Here is a 25,074-nt window from a genome sequence, read left to right on the forward strand (position 1 = left end):
TCTTGTAAGGCGGGTTAAATCAGGCTCTCGGGCCGACCCGTGTCCCCCGGAGATCTTTAAACTAGCCATGCCAGGCATCGAGGACGATGTTCTGTCTCTACTCAATAATTCCATACAATTAGGACTGGTCCCATCCCCCTTTAAGGTGGCACGGTTGATCCCCCCTGCTGAAAAAAAACGGGGGCAGACGTAAAGAACTTAAAGAACTTTAGGCCGACCTCTCAGCTCCCATTTCTGGCCAAAGTTCTGGAGCAGCACATTCTTACGTATCTCTCTGACCACCTGGAGAAAAATGTCCTACTTGAGGAAAACCAAGCTGGGTTCCGTGCGCATCATAGCACGGAGCTAGTGATGCTATCCATCCTGGATGAGTTAAGGAATAGAGCTGACAAGAAACTTCCTGGGGCCCTGGTGCTATTAGACCTCTCCGTGGATTTTTTGACACCGTTTGTCATAGTCAATTGCTGCTGCGGTTGAGGGACTTTGGCATACAGGGCACTGCACTTGTCTGGCTCGCTTCTTTTCTCCAAGGGAGAACTCAGAGAGTTCAATTGGCGGACCTATCCTCAACCACAGTACCTATTACCTGTGGTGTACCACAAGGTTCTGCCCTTTCCCCTCTTTTATTTAATGTTTACTTACAACCCCTGATTTCGGCCCTTAACCAGATGAACTGCCAAATTTACAACTATGCCGACGACACCCAAATTGTCATCCAAATGGAGGATTGTTCGGATGCACACGCAAGAATGCAGAACATCCTGAGATACACTGCTAATTGGATGTCTCTAAATTCGCTGAAAATCAATCCAGATAAGACAGAGGTGTTGCCAATTACCATCATGGGCAACCCCTGGAATGATCTGTTCTGGCCATCAGAACTAGGAGCGCCTCCAAAACCGGCAGCTGTAGTGAAAAGCCTGGGCATCTCCTTGGACGGGAGTCTGACGATGCAAAGGCAAGTTTCTGGAGTGGTGGGCACGTGTGTGGGCCTATTTCGACAGCTTAGGAAAATTTCCTCACTCTTGTCCTTTGCCACCCTAAGACGCGCTCTCTCTGCCATGATCCTAGCCAGAATGGATTATGGTAACTCACTTTATGCAGGGCTCCCTCAAAAACATCTGAACCGGCTGCAAACTGTTATGAATGATGCCGCCAGATTGATTTTCAAGAAACCCCGGAGAACGCATGCCTCTCCCTTATTGCGTGAACTCCACTGGCTACCGGTCAAACAAAGGGTTCTGTTCATAGGGCTCTGCATCACGCATAAAGCTTTGTATGGAAAGGCGCCAAACTACATCAAAGCCTGTCTGGCCCCATACAAGCCTGGTAGATGGCTGCGTTCTTCAGATGCGACTTTGTTAACTCAACCGCGCTTCATACTATCCACCCTGGGTGGTCGTGCTTTCTCTAACATCTTTCCAGCTGTTTGGAATACTCTACCTACCGATCTGCGCACAGAATCCAACTTGCTGCCTTTTCGGAAAAAACTGAAAACATTGCTTTTTCAGCAAGCATGGGGTGTGCTGTAATTTTTGACGATCGGCTGTAGAATTTGGTTGGTACATACCTGGAAAAGCGCTTAGAGACCCTGGGGTGATTACGCGCTATATAAATCAAATAAATAAATAAATAAAATACTCTGCACTCTCTACTCTGCACTCTCTACTCTGCACTCTCTACTCTGCACTCACTACTCTGCTCACTCACTCTGCACTCACTACTCTGCACACTCACTTTGCCCTCTGCACTCACACTCACGCCACATGAAAGATCGGCTGGTTTAGGGCTCCGGTGTCTATAAGGAACCTCAAGCTGAACCGGAGCCAGGCATCAGGCTGGAACGTGTTCTTTTCAAGCCTTCATAACAAAGCCTGGGCAAGGACCCTGGTAAAGGACCACTGGACTAACACTGTCCGCGAGGGGGCAGTATTGTGCTACCACAGACTCCGTGCGTGTCAAGTGATAAGATTCCCTTCCTTTATGCAGGGGTTGTATAGGACGCTGTCTTATTTGATAATAGAAAATCATTTGCGTTGTCGCTCACCCTCGTTTTCGCCAAAGACTACATTTTCTTTCAGTGTGTATGCTGCTGCTGCTTCATGTGTAATTACCGCTAAAGACGCCCGCATTTTCTACCAGTGTGTGTGTTGCTTCATCTGTAGTTAATGCTAAAGACGTCTGCATTTTCTACCAGCGTGTGTTTTGCTTCATCTGTAGTTAACGCTAAAGACGTCTGCATTTTCTACCAGCAGCGTGTGTTGATTCATCTGTAGTTAAAGGTAAAGGCGCCTCTTTCGGTCCTTCCAACTCATCTGCTCTTCCTGTTATTTACAGCAGTTCCAGTAAATAATGTATATACGTATGATCAAAGATAAGTGGGAAACCTAGGAGTAACCACCGACTCGCATCTGACCCACAGTGCTTTAATTTGTAAAATAAATAAATAAGTGGTAGGGTCAATGCGCAAACAAGTCTCTCATAATCAGAACAAACAGCAGCAAAGGTGCACCACAAAACATACAACAATGAGTGTAAACGACGTTTTAGGAAAGTAAGAAGATATTCCTCAGAGATGTTGGAGTTCTTCTGTGAATCTTTATTTTCAAACGGTAATAAAAACATACAGCCGACGCGTTTCGTCCCAAACTGGGACTTCTTCAGGGCTGTCGGTAAAAAAGACATATATACATACAATCAATCTTTATGTACAAAACTCGTCTTACAATTGAATAAACATTTACAGTGACGAAAACATGTTAAAAACAATGCTGACATAGACGTGGAGCCTATACATGCATTTGATGTTGGGGCTTTGGCAGCGGAGTCTTAATCATACCAAGAGCACGCGGAGGGCTGGGATCGGGAGCCGTTGAGTCCCAATACGGATTTTGGTGCTTTCCGATTGGCCCTATCTCCAGTTTATTCTATGGGCTCGAAATCAATAATCAGAACAGTAACATTCTTAGTAAAAAAAAATGACCGACACAAATCAAAGTTTCAAAGGGTTATATAAAGGATTAACAGGCATAACACAGGAATTATGCCGTCAATAAGTTCATCAGCAAAGCATGCAAGTCATAAGTACAGGGATCTCAAAGTACGGGAAGTAGGGGCTTCTAATTACAGAAAAAAGCATGTCGGGGGACGGGCTCACGGACAGCGGGAGGGGGGATGGGCACACAGACAGCGGGAGGGGGGACGGGCTCACGGACAGCGGGAGGGAGGATGGGTTAACGAACAGCCGAAGCGGGGGACGGGCTCACAGACAGCGGGAGGGGGGGGCGGGCTCACGGACAGCGGGAGGGGGAGCGGGAACAGAAGTAAAATATGCCGCTTACCTGCTAGCCGATGCCAGGCAGACGTCCCTCGTTGCGGTGCCTTCCAGGAGAAATGACTAAAACAAACCCCCCCCCCCCCAAAAAAAAGCACCGCCCACAGCTGCATGACGTAGGCAAAAGCCTAAAAGTCTAGGGAAAGCCCACGAATCTGCTTCGGCTTTGACGGACAGATCTCTGTTCCAATGGCTAGCCTCCATTTATGGAGCTAGCCAATTGAACAGAGGGGCGGCACTACACTCACATACTCTAAACAAAAGATTTTGCCTGCGCAAAACGCTGCTTTCGACAGGCGAAACCTAAAAAGCAGGGCAGGTGGCTGCTGGTTTCATACGATGAACTGTTCCTGGTTGTTTATCAGATGCACAGATGTTTTAAGAGTTGAGGCAGAAGAGAGAATATTTTCATTGTTGTAGGGTGCAACTGAGGGGCACCTGAGATGATTGATATATATCAAACTCCTCAAATAAATAATTCTACTCCTCTTGTAGTAAGGAGCATGGTGGTGAAGACTGATGAGGTGGTAGTAACATTCTCTCCCTGTGTCACTTTAGTTTGATAAGAAAAAAAACTTGGATTGCCAGGTCTACCTCGTGTAGAGCAGGCCCTGTATGAGTCAATCTCTTCGCTTTTCCAAGATATATCTAATTTAAAACCAGAGGCAACTCATTCTCTTCAGTGTGTATTCCCATGTCAGCCTGATCATGCACATTGTTTTCAGTTCATTAGTCATGGTTACACTGCAGTTACCATGCCATAAATTAAGTTGCATTTCAAGCTTCTGTATTTCTGAACGTGGATAGACTTGTTTCCTGCTCCCTTGTCAGGAGTGATGACATGTGTTGTTCCTGCTCTTCATACAAATATGTTATATGGTGGGATGGCCATCGTACTTGCAAGTGCAAGCACTCCATGCCTTTTCAGACAGCTGGTTCCCTTGCCTGAAAGAAGTCGCACCGATGTGCACTATATTCTTTTTGTACACCAGCTATGAAAACACTCCGTAGAATGGTGGAGATTCATAGCTTGTCTCTAGGAGTGTGATACCAGTGAGGGTTATATTTTCAATCTTCGGGCATTGGTATGAGGGTGGGTCGGTCAGCTATGTGCTTGACTCCTAGCACAGTTTGCATATTTGTTTTGTTGCAACCATGCACAAACAATGCTTGTGATTCTGCTTCTTCGCCAGCTGTGAATGCAAATGGTAAAACCATTAAGGGTGACACTAATAAGGATTATGTTCTAAAATCTGCAATTCAGAAGCAACTGTTGCTGTGGTTTTCATCATTCTTTATCCATTTACACAGAATGGTATCGCTCAATCCTGCCACTCGAATAGAATATAGAGAATACTGTTAGGTGTGGTAACGCTCTTGCGTTAGCGCACTAATGTTCCGCTAGGCGGAACAGGAAGCACGGCATACGGAAACGTAAGGCGGCCATTTTATGATTGGCGCCGACCGTTTCAGAGCGATTCAGTTGTGTATCCCCGACGCTCCGTCTTCGAATAAAGCAACTACACATTCAAACCACGTGTAGGTCTTCTTTTACAATATTACAATGGCGACGAGGCTTCAGGATTAACGCGGAACCCCAGGAAAATTGCAGAAGAGCAATCGAGGTCAGAGGACGCTGATCCAGCCGGCGTGCTCGCAACCCAAGTGATTTACACCACGACGGAGCGTGGCAGAGGGCTACACCTGTCACCACACGGCGCACACCCCAGCCTGAGGCATACAACAAGATCAGGCAGCGGAGGTAGGCCTGCAAGCGCCCAGGGCACCACGCACCACGGAGGCTCGAACGAGCGAGCGAGCATAGCGATAGAGCCCGCGCTAACAGGAGGCGAACCGAGGGGCAGTGGGGAGCATCGCCCCAGGGAGAATAAGACCAGCCAAGCAAACTGGCGGAACAGAGTGAGGGCAGAGGGGAGTCATCCACCACTCGCCCTGAAGAGACAGCAGTCGCACAGGCAGTAGGAGGGGCAGGGGTGCAGACACTACCTACCCCTTCCCACGCACAGCTAAGAGAAGATAGCGAGAGTGACCCTGAAGAAGGGGACGCGACCAGGCATAACGCCCCAGGCAGCCACCAAGGGAAGACAGTTTCTGTACAACCCACCAGGAACAGAACAGGCAGAATGGCGGTGCATTCATCGTCCCTCACGCAACTTGTACCATTCCTAACCAACCCAGGGGAACCGGAGAGGCTATGGGAGGACTGGAAGAGGTATTTCCTCAACTACCTCGACGCATTAGAGGAGGAGGCAGGCGCTCCATACTCCAGCAAAAGAAGAAAAAAAATCTTGCTACACAACCTAGGCCCGGAGGGGATCAGAATCTACGACCCCATCGTGAAAGTGGAAAGAGATGCTGCAGACACCGATGTCTTCAGCCATACCATTGCTGATCTAGATGCACATTTCCGGCCCTTGGTGTGTGTCGCTATTGACCGCTACAATTTTTTCCAAAGGAAGCAAAAGAGTAGCGAAACTATAGATGAATATGTCGTCGCCCTGCAGAAACTCGCCATCTCATGCAAATTCGGCGCGCTACACGACGATCTCATCCGAGACCAGATTATCATGCACACGTCGAGCTCCCATGTCCAGGAGAAACTATGGGTGAACGGAGATGCCCCACTCAAAGAAATTTGGGCCATGGTAAAGAAAGCTGAACTATCTAAACGCTGTGCCCAAGCAGCTAAGAAAGAAACAGGAGGTACGCAGTCGGTGTGCCAGATTTCGACACAACAGAGAGGGGAACGCCCTAGGCAAAGGGAGCCGCAGAAAAAAACGGATGGCAGAAGGCAGAAGTCCACCAATCCCACAGACCAGAAGGGGAATAAGGGAGGACGTCCGAGCTGCTACAGATGTGGGAGTGTTAACCATCTGGGTAATGACAAGGCGTGCCCGGCGTTCCGAGCAAAGTGCTCGTATTGTGGAATATTTGGCCATTACGAGAAAGTATGCCACCGGAAACCGAAAGGGACAACTGTGAAGTTCGTTGACCGAGAACAACAAGACGATACCAACGAATCGGAAGGAACTGATGACCAAGAGGAAATCCTGTACATAGATGTCCAGGTATTGGAGATGGACGACTCAGGAAATGACAAGCCCCGATTAGACATGCACATCGGAGGTATACCGTTGGAAATGATAGCGGACAGTGGAGCTCCCATCTCAATAATTCAAAGGAAAGTATGGGAAGACAAATTTGCGTCCACACACGGTGAGAGACTACGTCCCATGGATTTGCGTCCTGTCACATACACCGGGCAGAAGATCCCGATGTTGGGGTACTGTTCCCTGTCGTTCCAGTTCAGGGACCGCCAAGCCATGTGCAAACTGTACGTAGCGGAGAAAGGCCCATCAGTCCTGAGCTGGAGAGACCAGGGTGCCTTAGGAATCCAGCTGAATCCAGGAGGAATTGAGAAAATCCTGCTTATGGACATGGAGAAAAGAGACGATGTGGAGTCATGGAAGAGGGCGTACCCAAGAGTGTTCAATGGCCAAATCGGGGAGCTGGCGAAATACAAGCACCTAATCAAGCTAAAAGAAGGAGCAACGCCAGTGGTGCACAAAGTGAGGAACATCCCGTTCAGGAGCAGAGAGGCAGTACAACAAGAGCTGGACAGACTCGAGAAAGAAGGGGTGATCAGAGCCATAGAAAGTGCAGAGTGGCTTTCTCCCTTGGTGGTAGCTCAAAAACCCAACGGCAAAGTCAGACTATGTGTGGACCTGAGGGAATTGAACAAAAATATACTTGTCGACAAGTTCCCCCTGCCACGCATAAACGAGATGTTGTCAAAAACCAAAAACATCAAATGGTTTTCAACTGTGGACCTGTCGTCGGCCTACCATCAGGTCAAGCTACACCCCTCCTGCACACACCTCACCTCCTTCATCACACCATTTGGTTGTTATGAATTCTTAAGGATGCCATTTGGCCTAGCTTCGGCGGCCGCAGTCTTCCAAAAGATGATGCACAAATTGCTGAGAGGAGTAGTCGACGTTCAATTCTTTCAGGATGATATCCTAGTAATGGGGAAGTCCATGCACGACCACAATGAAAAGCTCCACAAAGTATTCAAGATCCTACAGGACAATGGACTGACAGCAGAATGGTCGAAATGCAGATTGGGAGTGAAATCGGTCACTTATTTAGGCCACGAAATAAGTGAAGAAGGGATTAGGCCCAAAACCGCCAACATGAAGGCCATTCAAGATGCACCCACCCCGTGCAGGAATGAGGACGTTCGGTCATTCTTGGGAATGGCCGAATATTACAGCAAGTTCGTGCCACAATTTGCTTCCAAGACGCACCACTTACGACAGCTGCTCAAAGAGAGGAACAGATTCCAGTGGGGTCAGGCAGAACAAGAAGAGTTTGAGACATTAAAGAAGGAGATGAGTACCACCATCCCACTCGAAGGATTCGATCCCCAGGCAAAGTCAATCCTCACGATGGACGCAAGTGACCGAGGGTTGGGGGCAGTCTTAATGCAACAAACTGAGAAGGGAGAGATACACACAGTCAGCTTCGCATCCAGATCCCTAGCCCCCAACGAAGAAAAGTTCAGCGTGGTGGAGAAGGAGATGCTGGCAGTGGTGTGGGCCATGGAGAGATTCCGCCAGTACCTGTGGGGAGCGCGATTCCTAGTAAAAACGGATCACAAACCTTTAGTCCGAGTGTTGACATCGAGTGGCCATGCGCATGCCACACCTAGGATCGCAAAAATGACTCTGCGCCTGTTAGACTTTCTCTACGATGTGGAACACATCCCCGGGCCACAAAACAAAGTGGCGGACTTCCTTAGCAGAGCAGCAGCCATGGAAGCTGAGAGTGACCAAGAAGAACAGGAATGGGCAGGCTACGTGGTCGCCACGATCCAAGAGGCAGAGAAAGTGATTAGTATGCAAGAGTGGGAGGAAGCATACAAAGAGGATGTCGACCTCGAAGCCATCAAGGGATATGTCGTCCATGGATGGCCGGAGAAGAGACACCTAAGAGAAGAGCTCCGAAGGTACTGGGAGGTCAGAGAGGAACTATCACTGGCCGAGGACTCCGTCTTCCTGTTGAGAGGAGACAAGGTGATACCACCCAAAGGCGTACTGGAACATCTGATGGTTTTACTACATGAAGGGCACCAGGGCATCACCAAGACCAAAGCCCTTGCCAGGCAAGCTTACTGGTGGCCGGCCGTCGATGCACAGGTTGAAAGGCACGTGAGACAGTGCGAATCTTGTGCCAAGGCAGACAAATCTCAAAATCTAATCAGACCACCCCTGGGGAAATTCCCCATACCAGATGGACCGTGGGAAATGCTGTCAGTGGACATTTTAGGACCAGTCCTAAACAAAGCAGGGACTCAGAAATACGTAGTAGCACTGGTGGACAAATTCTCCAAATGGCCAGAAATCGAAGTAAGAGAAAACATGGACACGGAGGCGGTGGTGAACTTCCTACAGTCCACATTCCTAAGAGAAGGTATTCCGAAGATCATCATTAGCGATAATGGTCCTCAGTTCACTTCGACAAAATGGACAACCTTCACCGAAAGGAACGGGATAGAAGTGAAGCACCCACCCATCTACCATCCCGCGGGCAATGGCCAGGTGGAGCGGTTTAACCGCATGATCATGGGAACCATCCAAGCTGCCATCAACGACGGTTTAGATTGGGAGAAGGAGCTGGAAAAGATGGTCTGGGCATACAGGATCACTCCGGGCAGCACCGGGTACAGCCCTTTCAAGATTTTGAGGGGGAAAGAAGCGTTCACCAAGAACAATCCGGCGTGGAGGAAGTTGGTGATACAGAGCAGATGGTCTCCGGCAGTGGTGAAAAGGAACCTGGAAAGAGCACAGGAGATCTACACGACACACTTTAATAAGAACCACAAAGTAAAGAGAGCAGAGCTAGAGAAAGGGGACTGGGTAAGAGTCAAACTAGCCGTCCTCAAGAAGAAAGGTGAGAGCAAGTTCTCGCCGCCATTACAAGTTTTGGAGCCGTACGACCGATCGGCCTTGCTGAGCGACGGAAAGGTAAGGTCGCAGGACAGGATGGCTAAGTGCAGCAGGATCATCAAAGAGGAATGTGATGTGGGAGATGGTCCAGAGAATGTCGAAGAAGATGGAGAAGAAGAAAGTGGCAGAGAAAGAAATGTGAACGTAGAAGAAGGACAGCAGGAGGTAGCCGAGAACGACAATGACGCAGGAGAGCGAGAAGGACAGAGGAGCGAAAGGAATGGAGAGAGGGACAAGGACATGACGGTCAAGAGTGGTACTCAAGGTAAAAAGAGCATGGAACAGGAGTGCAGAGAGGGAACGATGAAGGTGAGAACCAGAGTGGGAAGAGAAGTGAAGACACCAGAGAGATTCAAAGACTTTAACATGGACTGGAAGTAAGAACTTTTATTGTTGATTCACTGTGAGTAAAGGGGGGAGATATGTGGTAACGCTCTTGCGTTAGCGCACTAGTGTTCCGCTAGGCGGAACAGGAAGCACGGCATACGGAAACGGAAGGCGGCCATTTTATGATTGGCGCCGACCGTTTCAGAGCGATTCAGTTGTGTATCCCCGACGCTCCGTCTTTGAATAAAGCAACTACACATTCAAACCACGTGTAGGTCTTCTTTTACAATATTACATTAGGTAAGGTGTGAATTTGAAGACACGAATCTTAAAGTCCAATGCTGAGTTCACCACACAGTTAACCTGTTCCCTCTGGCAACCCTATGTTAATCCATTTAGCATTTTCTTTTTGCAGACTAACACTTAATTGTTGTATGATCCTTGTTTTGCCACTGATATGAATCTTTCTTTTTTTTTTTAACCATGTTTTGTAATTTTGCCCAACCTAGCCAGCAGAGCAGTGGAATCACAAGCTGATAGTCGTAAATGTCTATGCATGCATGTATGTGATTTTGCATGTGTGTGAGAATGTTTTAGACAATACATATTTGGGCTCAAAGTGCCCCTGTTTACAGTGCTCTGGCAGACTTTTCCTCATCAAGCCCAGCTGAATAGAAGGCCTTATTGACTGGCTAAAAATATTACAGTGGTTGGTTTATTTGAAAGTTGCTTTCGAAATAGGTTTTGGAGAAATTCCATGTTGAAAAACTTCCAAAATAATGTTTTATCTTTCCCTTTTCTTTTTAATACTGTCCAGGAGACTGCACTGGCTCTGTGCGTCCAATAAGCGGGTTTAAGTGAAGTCGAAGTCACGACAAAGGCAATCTGCAGTAATTCATTTACCCCAATGAGTAGTGGCACAGAGCGCAGCCTTTTCGGTTTACATAAAATGTCACAGTAACTCTTCTTCTTTCTCCAGTGTTACAATGCAGTGTTTTGTTACAGTTTATTAAGACTAGTATACCTGCACATTATTAAGGAGATTGTTAGATGGTAGCCTGCACAGGGTCTCCCACAAGCCTGCCAAATGGCACCAGAGTCAACATCCTGGTCTGCCCGTAGCCAAGGCTTGTTTGTGATTACAGATGGGCACGGACGCTGTTAGGTAACTTCACACGTGTTCCAAATATACATGACTCCGCTCTTCAGTCGAGGCAAAAATGGTTAACAGTGAAAGAAATAAGCTTGTTGGACTTCAGTGGACTGGTCTTTTAAATTGGCCAAGCGATCTGCTGAGCCATAAAAAGGACCCTGGAAAAAAACCAGGAATATACAAAGACAAGCCTTTTCAGCACAGTAATGAGCCTCTACTAATCTGTAGCATCCAACACTTTTTGAAATGTACACATCATTGTCTTATGTAAATCTACATTGTGATCAACTTTCGATTTTCCATCTGTCCGAGGGGTAAGGACATGCTTAAAATGTTATACGTGCAAAGCCTGTGTATTTTAATTCTCACCAACAGGGGTCCTCTCCTTTGGATAGCAAGGTGTTTACTGTGTAGAGTGTTCTGAGGATTTACTTGTGTGTAGATTTGCAACACTCACTTTTTCTGCCAATTATTTTCTAGCTATGGCTCCTATCTGGTGTGGAAGGAGCTCGGAGGCTTCAACAAAGAGGCAGTTGTTCCTCTTGGACTTTACGCTGGACAGCTGGCACTAAACTGGGCATGGACTCCACTATTCTTTGGTGCTCACAAAATAGGATGGGTAAGTGTGCATTTGAAACCATCGCCCCGTTTGCGTGCTTTTGTTGAATTCTTTGTTAGCTTTCATTTTAAAAGACCTATCCTTTGAACACAGCATTTCCAGTCATGTATGGATACATGTATCTACATGCATATATTCTATAGTTTTGATTTTTTTATGACACTAATGTAGGAGGTTGGTTTAGTATATGGTGCACACTTATTTAAGCGAAGCACCTTGCACTAATCCAGAAAACCCTTATGGTGATTTTAGTAGTCTTAGACAACCATTGAATGTTCTCTGCGTGGTAGTTGTGGAGAGCAGCCTTCAGGCATAGTCCAGAATGAGTGTTAAGCAGCTTGTTTTACCAGATCTAATCATTTAGTGTAGGTTAAAGGAAAAAGAACCACACAGTACATTCATAAAAATATGTCTATTTATTATACAACACTCACTACACACTGGTATATCTCCTACCCGGATATATCAACACAAATACACACAATGCTTCAATTATAAACAGCTATCTAAGCACAATACACAGTGGTCTCCAAGGGGAGACCAAACCATAAACTAAGAAAGTGGGATGAGAACTGCGACCGAAGTTGGGACTTGTACCAGGAGACTCAAAAGAGCTGGGGACCCAAGGTAAGTATCCAGGAACACCACGGAGGATGTGTGCAGAGTTGAAACAGCAGCGTACGCAGTAGAAGTCAACGGGTAAGTCGTGGTTGCAGTTTTGAAGAAGGACCCTTCCCAGTCAACCCTGAAGAATCCCACATAGAAGACAGAAGATAGGAGCGTCACTTCACCCGTGGATACCCCAGGAACCAGGATTCTAAACCAGGGAAGCCGGGTGCATAGGTGCGAAGTGACATTGGAAATCGCCGTAAACAACAGGAGCAGCAGACCGGTTAGTTTTGTTGCAGTGCCTGCAGATGCAGGGGAGTGACTCGTTTACTTCAAGGGAGGTTACTTTGGATGTCCTTGATACCCACCGGTCTGTTGAAGATCCTGGAAGAAGCACAGACCTAGACGACGAAGACTTGCAGAACAGCGAGACCAGGAGCAGACAACCAGTTGGGTGGGCACCATGTTGGTAGCTTAAGTGAAGCATACCATGTAGGTGAATTTCCTTTTTTTGTTATGGAGGTTCCCAATCCTTGATACAGTCTTGGTTCCAGGTAAAATTCAGCGAAGTCCAGGTGTCCAGATGGTCAAAGAGTGATCTGGTTTCAGTCTTGAGTCTTAGCCCATGACTAATCTGAGGCCCCAACTGCAAGTACGCCCTCTCATACCCTAAGTATGAGGTTAGGCTGACCCAGGAGTCTCTCCCAGAGGAGGGGCTGGACCGAGGGTAGGATACTCTCATTTCCTTTGTTCAGTTTCTAGCCGGAGCGGGTGCCAAGGGCTCCCAGAACTGGTTGTAACAAGAGTGTGCAAGGAGGGCACCAAACGTGCCTTTCAAAGCAGTCTGGTGGTGCTGGCAAGCGCCCCCACCCCAGCCCAATACACTAAGTCTTGTCTGAGAGTTGGTCACACTCACTGTGACAGGAAACCTATTGTTCTACCTTCCCTTCCTCAGCTCAGCCGCAGAAGGGCAGAATCGTGTCTAGGGTCGGCAGCAGAACAAGCTTGCTGGCAGATCCTGGAAGGCTGTTACCGGGAATACTGGGGGCTTCCCGTAGGAGCACCCCAGTGCATGGAATCATACTTCCAACACCGGTAATGGTGTTGGAGTATAATTCCAACATGTTTGATACCAAACATGCCCAGGTTCGGCACAGCCAATATATATAGTTAGTCATCGCATATTGACGCATGGCCACTATATGCAAGAAAATGACTGACTGCACTTCCAAAGCCCGGATAATTGAACCCAGGCTTTGTAGGGAGACACCCTCACACTTATAACGTAGCACCCTGCCTTCAGGATTGAAAGGCCTGCCTTAAGGCTGATTTTTTGTGAAGTGACCTCCGATATAAGGAAGCTTATATCTGTCGTAAGTGGTGCTAGCACCAGCTTAGACAGTCTGCCAAGGCAGGCATCTAGTAATAGTTTGAGTGGTCTCTCATGGGTGGCACAATACATGCTGCAGCCCATGGGAGACCCCTGGTGTACTTATGCCCCGGGTACCTTAATACCATGTACTAGGGACTAACAAGGGGACACCAGTAGATAATTGTGGTAATACCAAAGTACTTGCCATGTTAAATTTAGGGAACAACCACAGTACCGTAGTGTCCTGATTAGCAGGATTCCAGCTAGACTAGTCAATAAAACATATTGACACCAGCAAAAAGTGGGGGTAACCATGAAGGCGAATCCTACTTTCCCACAACTAACTTATGTGTTCTAGTTGTTTTTAAAAATAAAATGCAAAACTTGGGTAAGCCATTCGGTCTAACCAGGTTTTAATGCAAAAAAGAAAGCAGCACAGCAAGTAATCCAAAGATAATTGTCTTATCATCTGAACAAAGCTCTCACTAGAAAAGGGTCAGTTGGAGCCTAATGCTAAAGTACATTTAAATTTATGACAGTCTATGCAGATGACAAGATCTTCTGTGGGAGGGTGCGCAAGAAGGTCTTGCGGAGAAGATATCATTCATGCATACAATTGAGTTTGTTATTCTCCTTAGATTACGCTTCTAGTTCCAGTACAGAAAACAAGGTTATGCTTTGTAGGAAAGTGCATGTGAACTACCTCGCCATGCACTGCTTATTATCACCTAACTATAACGTCACTTTGTAATAATCCTGAGGTACGTAACAATATACGCTTGTTTCCATACTTTATGATCACAATTATTGTACCCTTCTAACGTGAAGAAACATGGGTATGGTGTGTGCCAAAAACCTGTATGTAATAAAAGAATGAATAGGCCTGACGTATTTTTCAAGATAAATGAGACCTTTTGTATTTGTAAACATTTCAGGATTCTGAATGTGTTTTAAATGTTATGTGCAAAATTCCCTCCAGCTAAATGTTATCCATTGTGTAGTATTTATTAGCAATGATCATTAGATATACGAATTAGGCTGGGCAACATTTCAATTACACTGGCCTGATTTGTATAATTTCATGAATTTCCATTGCTGTTTTCCTCAAATGACACCATTATGCTATGTTGTGTAGTTATTGTTGCATTTTCTGGAAAATTATAGTGTGGGAATGATACAAACAACCAGAACATGAGCGACCATATTTTGCATCCTAATTTTTTTTGGGGTGCTAATTTTTAGCGTCAAATGTTCTTTTGTGTACAAAATTGCCTGAAGAGCACATTTCATGTTGAAATGTAGCTAGCTCTAAATGGGAATTTTGCATTTTGTGTAACTACGTATAATTGTCCAGAAATGTCACATTATTACACTAAAGCAATTTATGAGTTTTGCACATCCCTAATATGAACCTTTAATTTAAACACACCACCGCCTCGTTTCCTTAACTTCCCCAGAACTTTGTTTCAAAAGGATAAACAATAAATCGGACCATTAGTCATAAATAAAAATAAAGGTAAATGCAGGTTGAAAGCAAACGGGCATTCCTGGAATCCGCAATGCATTCCATTGGCAGTTTAACCCTTAGCAGAAAGACACTTTGTGGTGGAAGAATATATGAACAGCAGACTGCCTTACTGCCCTTTTCCACTTTACCAAATCATTTTTTTGCATTTCTCATTCTTTATTCCTCTTTAGAAGGAATATATTCCTTTGAACATTACTTTTATGGCGGTGGCAATGAAAGCTTGTTCATTAGCGCTTTTGGGCCCGGCCCTTCCAATTTGCAGACTTTTAAAATTAATTGCCTCAGTCTAACTCCGTCTTACCAGCAATGTTAAAAGTATCTGACTGCCTTACACTCTTCCAAGCATGGTCATGTAGACAGGTGTGGACAATAGAACTACTCTGCATGTGAGCATATGTGAGGCAAGATGGCGACCGTCAGCTCTGATGAGTGAGCTGGCTGCTCCTGCACTCCCGCATCCACACGAGGATTGAGCATATGGCGAAGGCAGAGGAGGAAGGTGGGTACTAAATGCTGCTCGAGACCTGAATACAGCTGAGACTCACCAGTAAGCTGGGCTGTGCGGTTGGCCTGTGGCTTCATTCCTTGCTCGTTATTCGCGTCTCCGCAGCGAATACATTGTCTCAGCGAGGAGCTGGCAGTGGAGGCTGAGATGCCCAGTTGTAACAGTAGCAACTCTGAAACACAGAAGTTCGGGTGGAGGAAACCATAGCGCGCTCACGATGCCGCCAAAAGCCGGAAGAGGGAAACCCCGGCTTCAGGCTAATTCCGCGGCTGCAGCAAAGACTGCAGAGATAGCTAGCGATAAAACTATCTCCAACTCAAGTGGCAAAGCAAACAAGGGGGATTGCGCTACCAACACCAGTACAGACAAAGAGCTCATACTACACGGCAGAGATACTAACAACCGCTCCGATAAGCAAACTATTCCCCAGTTCTTATAAGCGGGGAAAGGCAAAGAAAAAGATGCTCAGACTCAGGGCACAAGTCCTAAAAAAAGAAGTGGGGGGACGCTGACGTCACGACAGGAAGTGATGTCACGAAAGGTGGCTTGCACCATCAGACTCATTGCCTCCCCTCGCTCACCCCTTAGATGCGTGTGCATCAGAGAAGCCAGCGCGTGAGCAGCGTTCTGAATAAGCTCTGATCTCGCCCCAGAGAGGCCAAAGAGTGAATGTGTGGCTCCATTTGCTCCAGTTATCGAGATCCCGATAAAATAACTGGGGGATCGCCGTCCAGCCGCGTGGTACTCCGACTAGAGCCCTGCAATGGGCAATGGTGAGGTAAAACCAGCAGAAGGATCGCCAGGCAGGAGCATGAGCCCCCCGCAGACTGTAAAGTGGGTTATCCAAACTTGAGACAGTACTAATTAATGGCGAGCTGGAGCTGGAGATGTCTTTGGAATCTAGCATAACTACTAACGCTAGTGCTGGAAATCAGGAAAGTGCTGACACTGGTATTGCTGGTATCTGTAAAAAGCCGGAACAGCCGTGCAGTGAGCCTCTCATGAAGGAGGCAGACTTGGTGTATTTGGTGGAAAAGTTGTTTTTCACATTCTGACCACTCAGAGGCATCCAGTGATGATGCACTAGGAAGTGGGCAGGCACAGAAGAACCGACAAGGTGGGATATGAGCAATCATAGTAGTACCGCCCCAGAGAATACTGGAGGGGACTCATCGGAGAGCATCTCTCGGACAATGCGTAAGAACATTCTACTGACAGAGGATCTGAGGCATCCAGATAATAACAATGGAAGCAATGTGGAGCGATGGGATAACTCCTTCTCTTCAGAGTTAAATATGAGAGCTAGGATTGCTGATGAGACAGACAGGATAGATATTTTGCCACGGAGAGCGTCAGAACCAGCAGAAGAGGTAGCTTTGGCTCTCATATATCAAACTATTATGACTCCTAGAGAGGAAACATGGGCAGAGAGCCCGAGGACACAAAATGCCTGTTACAAAAGGCAAAATTCGGTTAGTTGTATAGTCAAAACTTGTACAGAGTTCACCACAAGGATCACTGAGGTTCGTATCTCCTGTCTGGAGGTTGAGCTGGCAGCACAAAAAACGCTGACTGAGAACTTGCGAACAGTGAAGGATGACACGCAGTGGAAACTTACTGATTTAGAAAATCGGGCTCGGCGAAATAACTTGCCCTTCAAATTCCGAAGGGCCTGGAAGGACAGGATCCACGCAAATTCATCATTGAATTATTTACGCAGGCTTTTCCGCAACTCTCCGAATGGGACTGGCAGAGAGAGGTGCAGAGGGCACATCGTTTTCCCATTACCTTTAGAGCTCGGTCTGATCAAATGGCAACAGCAACTAAGCCTAGAGCCATACTGATTTTGCTTAACAACTTTTTGGCACATGAAGCTGTATTTAACTATGCACAGCCTGATAGAAAAAGAGCTGGGAAGGGCGTGGAGTTTTTGGTCAGACCAGATTACTGCCATCAGATGGTAGAGAAGCGCTGGCAACTTCGCCAACTCATTGCACCATTCCAAGCTAAAGGGGCCTCAAGCTTTCTTGCTTAATCCAGCCAAGTTGACGACAGGAGAGCCCGCACCCGGCGAACAGGAGCAGGACCCGCAGTCTTTCGGCATTTGTGGGGTCAGGAGGCGGTGTTTATTATCCCAAAGAGCCCCGGTGTGTGCAGGCAGTGTAGTGGAGACTCCCCCACCCCTCCACCTTCCAGCCTCTCTCAGTTCCCCAGCAATCAGCAGTTTGTTGTAATGTACCTTTACTTAATACACCCTCCCTACTGAGGTTCTCTCCCTGCTGCTCAGCGGTGATAACATCAGATGGAATGTTGATTGTGTTGGTTTGGATGAGTATGTCAGTTGGTGTGGATGGGCTGAGCAGTGGAGAGCCTGCTCCTGGTGGGGCACTCTTATGGATCGAACTACATCTGGTCACCTGTAACTATGAAGAGATCTATAGAATAAAGTAGAGATTGTATTCCCTCCTTCACCTGGTCCACGCCTCTGTCTTCAATTGTAACACTGGCGACGATTCAAAGAACCCATGGAGCTACCTTGGATGGATTGACTTTTAAGACTGAAGTAAATGAAGCTGTTTTTGAAGAAGTAAGAAATTTAAGACATTTCCTACTGTCTGGAAATTATTGGACTTAAAACAATCAAGTAAGTGAACTTAAACTTATGCTTTCGATGAAACTAGGCACCCAATTGCCCCACCAGTGACCCTGCCAACGGTCGCCCTTACTAGATTGTGCCAGTTTCTATTTACCTGCCTACAGCCTGGAAAATGTGTCCGCATATAACTTATGTGCCTAAATGAAACTTATAGCGAGTTTTAAATGTGTTGATGTGGACGAGAGTCAAGTGAGACTTCAGCGTTAAGAACCCTCACCATCACATGTAATCTTTGAAATGACAACACATGGATTTAGTTGCTCCTGCGGTAAGAGTGACACGCAGTTTATTTTTGTAAGAGTATGCTGCCCGGCGTGTGAAATATATGAGCAGATTTATAGTCTGACAGCTGTCCTCTGTTACTGGCATTCGGAGTGGAAGTTAACACCCTGCTCACTCGGTGTTGTTTTTGACTTTATAATGACTATCTACTGAGAAACACGAAGGATTTAAGATATCAAGATCACGAAAATATAGCAGCAGTGTTGGAGGTCTTGGCTGTTTGGAAAAAAAATAACGGCAATGTTGCTTGCTCGTGTTCTGGAGCTGTGCTGGAGAAGTACGTTGTGGCAAAGAGCAGCTGAGAGGAATGAAACCTGTTTTTTCTGCGCGGGAGAGCAACGTTGTGTTATGAATGTTTTGATATTATTTTCCACATTTTTCGGGTCTGCGGGAAATCGTGTTTTGATCTCAATTTTAAACACATTTTCTTCAAATGATTGTTTAACTGTCACTAAACAGTTTAAAAATGAGGCTCAGCACGCGCAATCTTACCTGCTCCTCGAAGGCTTGTGATGTCCTCGTGGGTCTCCTCCTGCATTCTGGTCTGCGCGCTGTGGATTTCTCTTCTGCCTGCATGCCCTAACGTGCCGAGGGTCATCCGGCACAACGTGCGCTGTGTGCCGCCATCTTGTGATGGGCGGCCTCATCTTCCTTTCCCTTTCTTCTGAATGTTTGCCGCCAACCACGCTGTGGACAACGCGATATTTATTGCCCATTAAAAAAAAAAGAAGAAACAAACGTTCAGGCATGGCGGGTTCTGGGACTACACTAGGAGTAAGCTTCCTCCGTTATTTGATAAAACGCAAAGTCTTTTCCTGAAGCGTGGCAGACTGTTGGTTAACGCACTCAAGTTTGCAGTGGACTCATTCTAATGACTTGTGCTATTTTGCTATTTTGGTTCGGGTGAGAAATCGCTCACTGTAACGATGGTCATTATTTTTATCTGACTTTTATTCTAATTTATTGTTCTTTGTAATATGTGTTCTACCATTTTCATGGGTGTATAAATGTTCTCATATGTTCCTATTTAATGTAGGGTGATGACTCTGTGCACATTTTGGTTTAAAGATAGCCTGTCTGTTTTACTTTCTGTCATGACCATGTAATGTAAATGTGTCCTATATTTTTCTAGGTTTTCCTGTGTTTGTGGGAACGTTTTGGTTTAACTGTAACTTGTATTACCTTGGGTTAGAATTACCCATAGTGTGCGTGAGAGTGTTTTGAGGTTTAACCTTACCCTAGTTTGTCGTGTTTGTTATGGGTTTATAGTTACCCAAAGGTAATTTTTAGTTTGTTCTGGGTTAAGGGATACCCTGGTTTGATTTACGTCTTTGGATTGTGCATTTTTGGTTGTGCACGTTGGGTTTGGTGATTCTCATAATAGTTATGAGGCTGGTTTTTGAGTGTATCTTTGGGGTATGTATTGGACTGTACGTTATAGATACGCATGTAGAGTATTTTTCGGACTGTGTGTTACTGGTGCACACAGGGAAGTTTTCTTCTAGTGTTACTTCTCCTTTTTGTTTTGCTGTTACCCTGTATGTGCTTATGCCTCAAGTAGGTGTTTGGGGCTGTGCATTTTAGTTGCGCTTGTGGAATTTGGAGATTCTCACGATATATATTTACTTTGGTTTAAGCAGACCATCATATGCTTGCTCTGGGTTAAGGGATACCCATATTGGTTTTTAGAGTGTTTCGGGGGTTTTATTACCCTGTCTTAGTTGGGGCTGTGTCTTTCCATTTCTTTTGGGTAGACCTGGTTCTTTCTTTGGTTTGTGCAGTTGGGGGTTGTAGATCCCTCTTCTGCCACTGTTGTGTGCCTTAGTTTGTGGTGCACTTCGCTACTCATGATTGTGCCCATAGTTTGGGACGTGAGTTTAGTGGATAGTTTCCACTGGTTTTGAAGTTTGTTTTAATTAACTTGCCTTCTTTTTGTTTGTGATCTTTATGAAAGGGAGATGGGTGTAGTATTTGAGTTCTCATCCATCTTCATTTGTCCTCATTTGTATGTTTGGAAACTTTCATGCATTTGTTGTTGTGATCACTTTAGCATGGGGATGATGTATAATTTTTCTTATTATTGCATCCTCTTTTGTCGTAATGTGTGTTTTATCATCTTCACATGTGGTGTTTGTTTTCTATCATTATAAAGCAGGGGATGTGTTGTAATGTACCTTTACTTAATACACCCTCCCTACTGAGGTTCTCTCCCTGCTGCTCAGCCAGTGATGACATCAGATGGAATGTTGATTGTGTTGGTTTGGATGAGTATGTCAGTTGGCGTGGATGGGCTGAGCAGTGGAGAGCCTGTTCCTGGTGGGGCACTCTTATGGATCTAACTACATCTGGTCACCTGTAACTATGAAGAGATCGAAAGAATAAAGTAGAGATCTTATTACCTTCTTCACCTGGTCCACGCCTCTTTCTTCATTGTAACACAGTTCTGGCAGTCTCAATGATGCGTGTTCTTATGAAGGGATTTCTGATGGCGGTAAGCCGATCAGAGCGCCCATCACTCTTCCTTGTGGCCCTGACGCTTTGCTTTTGATGACGTGGCTGCTTTCAAACTAGCATGATATGCTCTGCATTGGCTCAAGATTTTACCTCTTGGGAAGGACTTTCATCCTCTAGCTCCAGACCGAAGTACGGCCCCACTTGTTTAGTAATTTTTTTCAACACAATGGGACCTGGTGAGAGGCACAATCACAGGGTAACCAGGAAATCCTTTAAGAGAGTAGACACCAGAAGAATATGGGGGCTTATTTACAAGCCTCTTGCGCCACTTCTGCGTCATTTGTAACATGGGAAAAATGACATCCTGGTGACGTAAGGGGCTTGTAAATAAGCTCCATGGTTTGTAACGAGAAAATACATTTTCCATTGCAAGCCCTGCAACTTGGTAATTTGTATGGTTTGTGATAAGAACATGTGGTTTTTGAATGCATTGAACCATGGACACTCGCAAACATTTTCCTTGGGGCCAAAAAGTTTGGTCTGTGGTGTGACCGAGCTCACAATTGTGCCAGCAGGGTGGTGGTTGAGAAAGGGGGGAGGGTTGAAGCAAAAGGTGGGTGTAAGCAAAGGCAATCATGTATATCTAGTGGCTGAACTGACTTGCGCAATTACTTCAGTGCAGTGTACTTTGCTTTAGATTGCGGAATGGTCTCTACAGTTGCGTTCAGTAACACATGGCTTTCTCTCACGTGTCGGACTTGTGCATGCATCACTTTGTCATCTCACTATCTTGTCATAGCATCGAGGTGGGGTCAGCACTTACTACACCTCGGACCACAAGGACTGCACTGATAAAGATAAAATCATGGACAGTTCAAAGAGGAGTTCAACTATCCCAAGGTCAACATCCCTACTAGGGAGAGACTATACAGGATCCCCTTGCCAAAAAACTCCAGGAAACCTTCTTGGGTGGAAAAGTTGTTTTCCAGCACACATAGAAGGTGGGACCTGCATATCTACTTTGGTCTTCTGTTGTGGCAAAGTTCCGATCTGGAGTAACCCCTAAAAACACTCTGTCACAAGCATAAACAAGCATTGAAAATGCAATAGGTCTCGCTTTTGATTAAGCCATTTGCTTTGCTATATAATACCATTAGCAGAGCAAATGGCTTTAACTTAATCAAAGGCGAGACCTATTGCATTTTCAATGCTTGTTGATATAGCACAGGCAAAATCCAGAGAATTAGGGCTGGTATTACTCGCTGCTGAAAAAGCATTCGACCGTGTGTCATGGTATTTTTTATGGGGGGCCTACAGCAAATGGGGTTTGGGCAGGGATATATTCAAACCTTGCAGGCCTTGTATCACTTCCCCACGGCTAAAATCTGCTCAATGGGGCGCTTTTCTGAAACAATCCTGATTTTTAGAGGGACACGACAAGGATGTCCCTGCTCACCCCTTTTGCTTGCGCTATATATTAACCCTTTTATTATTATATTAGAACAGAGTAAAAAGATTATACCCTTTAGTGTACGACAAGACCCTTTTTGTGTATCGCGTACGCCGCTGATATTGCGATCGTAACCGCAAACCCAGGCCTTGCAGTACCTGAAATAGAATATCCGGCGCAGAAGTTTGGGAAAGCATCTGGGTATACATTGAATACATCTAAAACCCAAATTCTATGTACAAGTCCAATACTGGGCAATGATCCTAGAGTGGTTAGTGAAGCCACATATCTGGGCATTAAGATACGTACTTCGGTAAAAGAGATTGTAGAGGTCAATTGGTGTGATATTATTGGGGCAGTTAATAGTTCACTCGAGAGGTGGGAAAATTTGCACCTTACATTAGTTGGTAGAGCTAATGTACTTAAAATTAATGTTCTGTCTAGGGTTATGTATTTCTTTAAGGCAGTCCCCTTGGAGGTATCAGGTTAACAAATTAATGCACATATCTTGCTGACTGGGGAAGAGGTTAGTAGCACAGCTGAAGCCCCCTCAATCTATCAGATGATTCTAGGCCCTGAGGTGAAGTACTTTTTGTTCAAGAAGTTGGATGGCAGCTATTTCAAAAGAACTCGCTTTAAAGTTCTAAATGCTGTGTTCAAAATCTGGAACACAGTTGGGAGAAGTTTTAAGATCCCCGTACTCTCTGTTTATACACCTACGGATGCCATTGGATTGCTATCATCTTTCTTCTGGGATCATGTGGCTGCCATTTGGAGACTAAAGGGCATTTTTCGACTTGGCGATATGTATCAGGCGGAAGGGATATTATTTTCGTTTTCAGAGCTGGTGGATAAACATCACTTATCTACAACTCAATTCTTTAAGTTTCTCTAATTAAGGGACTTTTTAGGTAAACATCCTATTAGTACGACAACATATAAAATTGTAGAAGCTATTAGACGACAGGGAAAAATTGGCTCATTATAAAAATGGGGAACCTGGTTGGAAAATCCCTCATTTTCATTGGAAAGATCGATCTGTCTGGGGGAATTCTAATGGCAGCCAATTAAAAAACCCAACATTATAAAATGCTATTTAATCTGTACCGTACTCCTGCCAAAATAATGAAGTGGGGGGGTCATAATGATGGAAAATGTTTTCGGTGTGGAGCGGATAATGCAGATATTCTTCATGTTTTTGTGTATGCACTGCTTTGAATCCTCTGGTAGGATCTATAGAAAGATTCTTATCAGAGATCACAGGAGTCCCTGTTAAAATTTCCAAGTCTATGATGTTGTTAGGAATTGGGGAAGAACTGAGCCAAGGGAAACCAATGTATGCATTTCGTTATTTAATTTTTATGGCCACAGCGGTGGCACGGATATCAATAGCTTCCTTCTGGCTACTACGAGAGGCTCCATCTTTTGAAATGTGGCAGGCCAAGCTGCTCAATATTTTTAATATGGAATTTAGCCTTTATTCCGTTAAAGGACCTAGAAAAAGAAAGTTGGGCTTACAGGTTTTTGGGTTTTGAGGGATTATATGGCTGGATACTGTGTTATGGTTCTATGAAATCTGCTAGTTTTAATTTTTGTAGAATGAGAGCTATATTTATTTAGGATCGTGAATGGAATATCTTCTGTTATCGCTTGTAATAATCAAAGATGGATTTTTATATGTAGCTTGCAGCTTTGGATTTCAATAAAAAAAACTACTCTGCACGTCTGCCTTGGCTGGTATACTCAAGATTCCACCAGAAGTGATTGCCACCAATCTCTCATACATCTTTAATTTGTTGTTTTCATCTAGAAGCTTCCTATCGGCTTGAAAAAAAAGCCTCCACCAAAATAAGGAAACCCAATCCAGCAGACTCCAACACTTACCGTCCCATATCTCGCCTTCCCCTCCCTGCCAAAATTGTTGAAAAAATACTGAACACAGATCTATCTCAATTCATCCATGAGAACCAGCTCCTGGACCCAATTCAGTTTGGGTTCAGGCCAAGGCAAAGCACAGAAGCAGCCTTCATCAAAGCCACCGAGGAAATAAGAGCCTCCCTAGACAATCGTTGCTCTGCGGCCCTTGTTCTCCTTGACCTATCAGTTGCTTTTGAAAGGGTTGACCATAAAATCTTAATCAACCATTTGGCTGAATTAGGAGTAAAATGTAAGGCTTTCTCTGAAACAGGATCAATCCGTGGCCTTGGGCTGCTGTGGGTCCTTTTATCTTACCATGCGGGGTCCCTTAGGGATCCTCGCTTAGTCCCACACTTTATATTATATAAGTGTCCTTTTTATCTTCTTTCATCAAAAGATAAACTTTTCACTTGCCTCCTACGCGGATTACACACTATTGGTAATGTGCGCTTTCCATAATGACCCTATAGTGCCCATGCACTTCCAGGTCTGTACGAGAGCAGTCATTTCCTGGATGAACAGGCACTGTTTAAAGCTCAGCTCAGCTCAGTGAAAACAAAGGTGGTAGTATTTGGCAAACTATCCCCCGCCTGGTCTAATTTCTGGTTTGCAAATGAGATTGGCTCCTTTCCCACCCCTGTAATATGTTGACAATAAGTTAAAGTACGGAGCTCAGGTTTCTGCAGTAGTATCATCTGCCTCGTTCACTCTCCGTATGATTTAAAACATTTTTACTATACATTCCTATTGACTCTTTAATTAAGGTGATCACTGAGTTAGTTCTTTCAAAGCTAGACTATTGTACCGACCTGTACTTGAATATTCTGGAACAACAC

At 45.4% G+C, this 25,074-nt stretch overlaps 1 protein-coding gene across 2 annotated transcripts in view; it reads left to right on the top strand.

The window, feature by feature from the left end:
* TSPO (translocator protein) overlaps positions 1–25,074 on the top strand; it is an 80,536-nt gene that overhangs the window by 38,942 nt on the left and 16,520 nt on the right. For both annotated transcript variants that reach the window (XM_086922238.1, XM_086922247.1), the window contains exon 3: positions 11,327–11,465. In XM_086922238.1, coding sequence (XP_086778364.1) covers positions 11,327–11,465 — 139 coding nt within the window. The remainder of the gene's footprint in view (positions 1–11,326; positions 11,466–25,074) is intronic.

The sequence above is a fragment of the Lissotriton vulgaris genome, chromosome 1_1, assembly GCF_964263255.1.
Source record: "Lissotriton vulgaris chromosome 1_1, aLisVul1.2, whole genome shotgun sequence".
NCBI classification, from domain to species: domain Eukaryota; kingdom Metazoa; phylum Chordata; class Amphibia; order Caudata; family Salamandridae; genus Lissotriton; species Lissotriton vulgaris.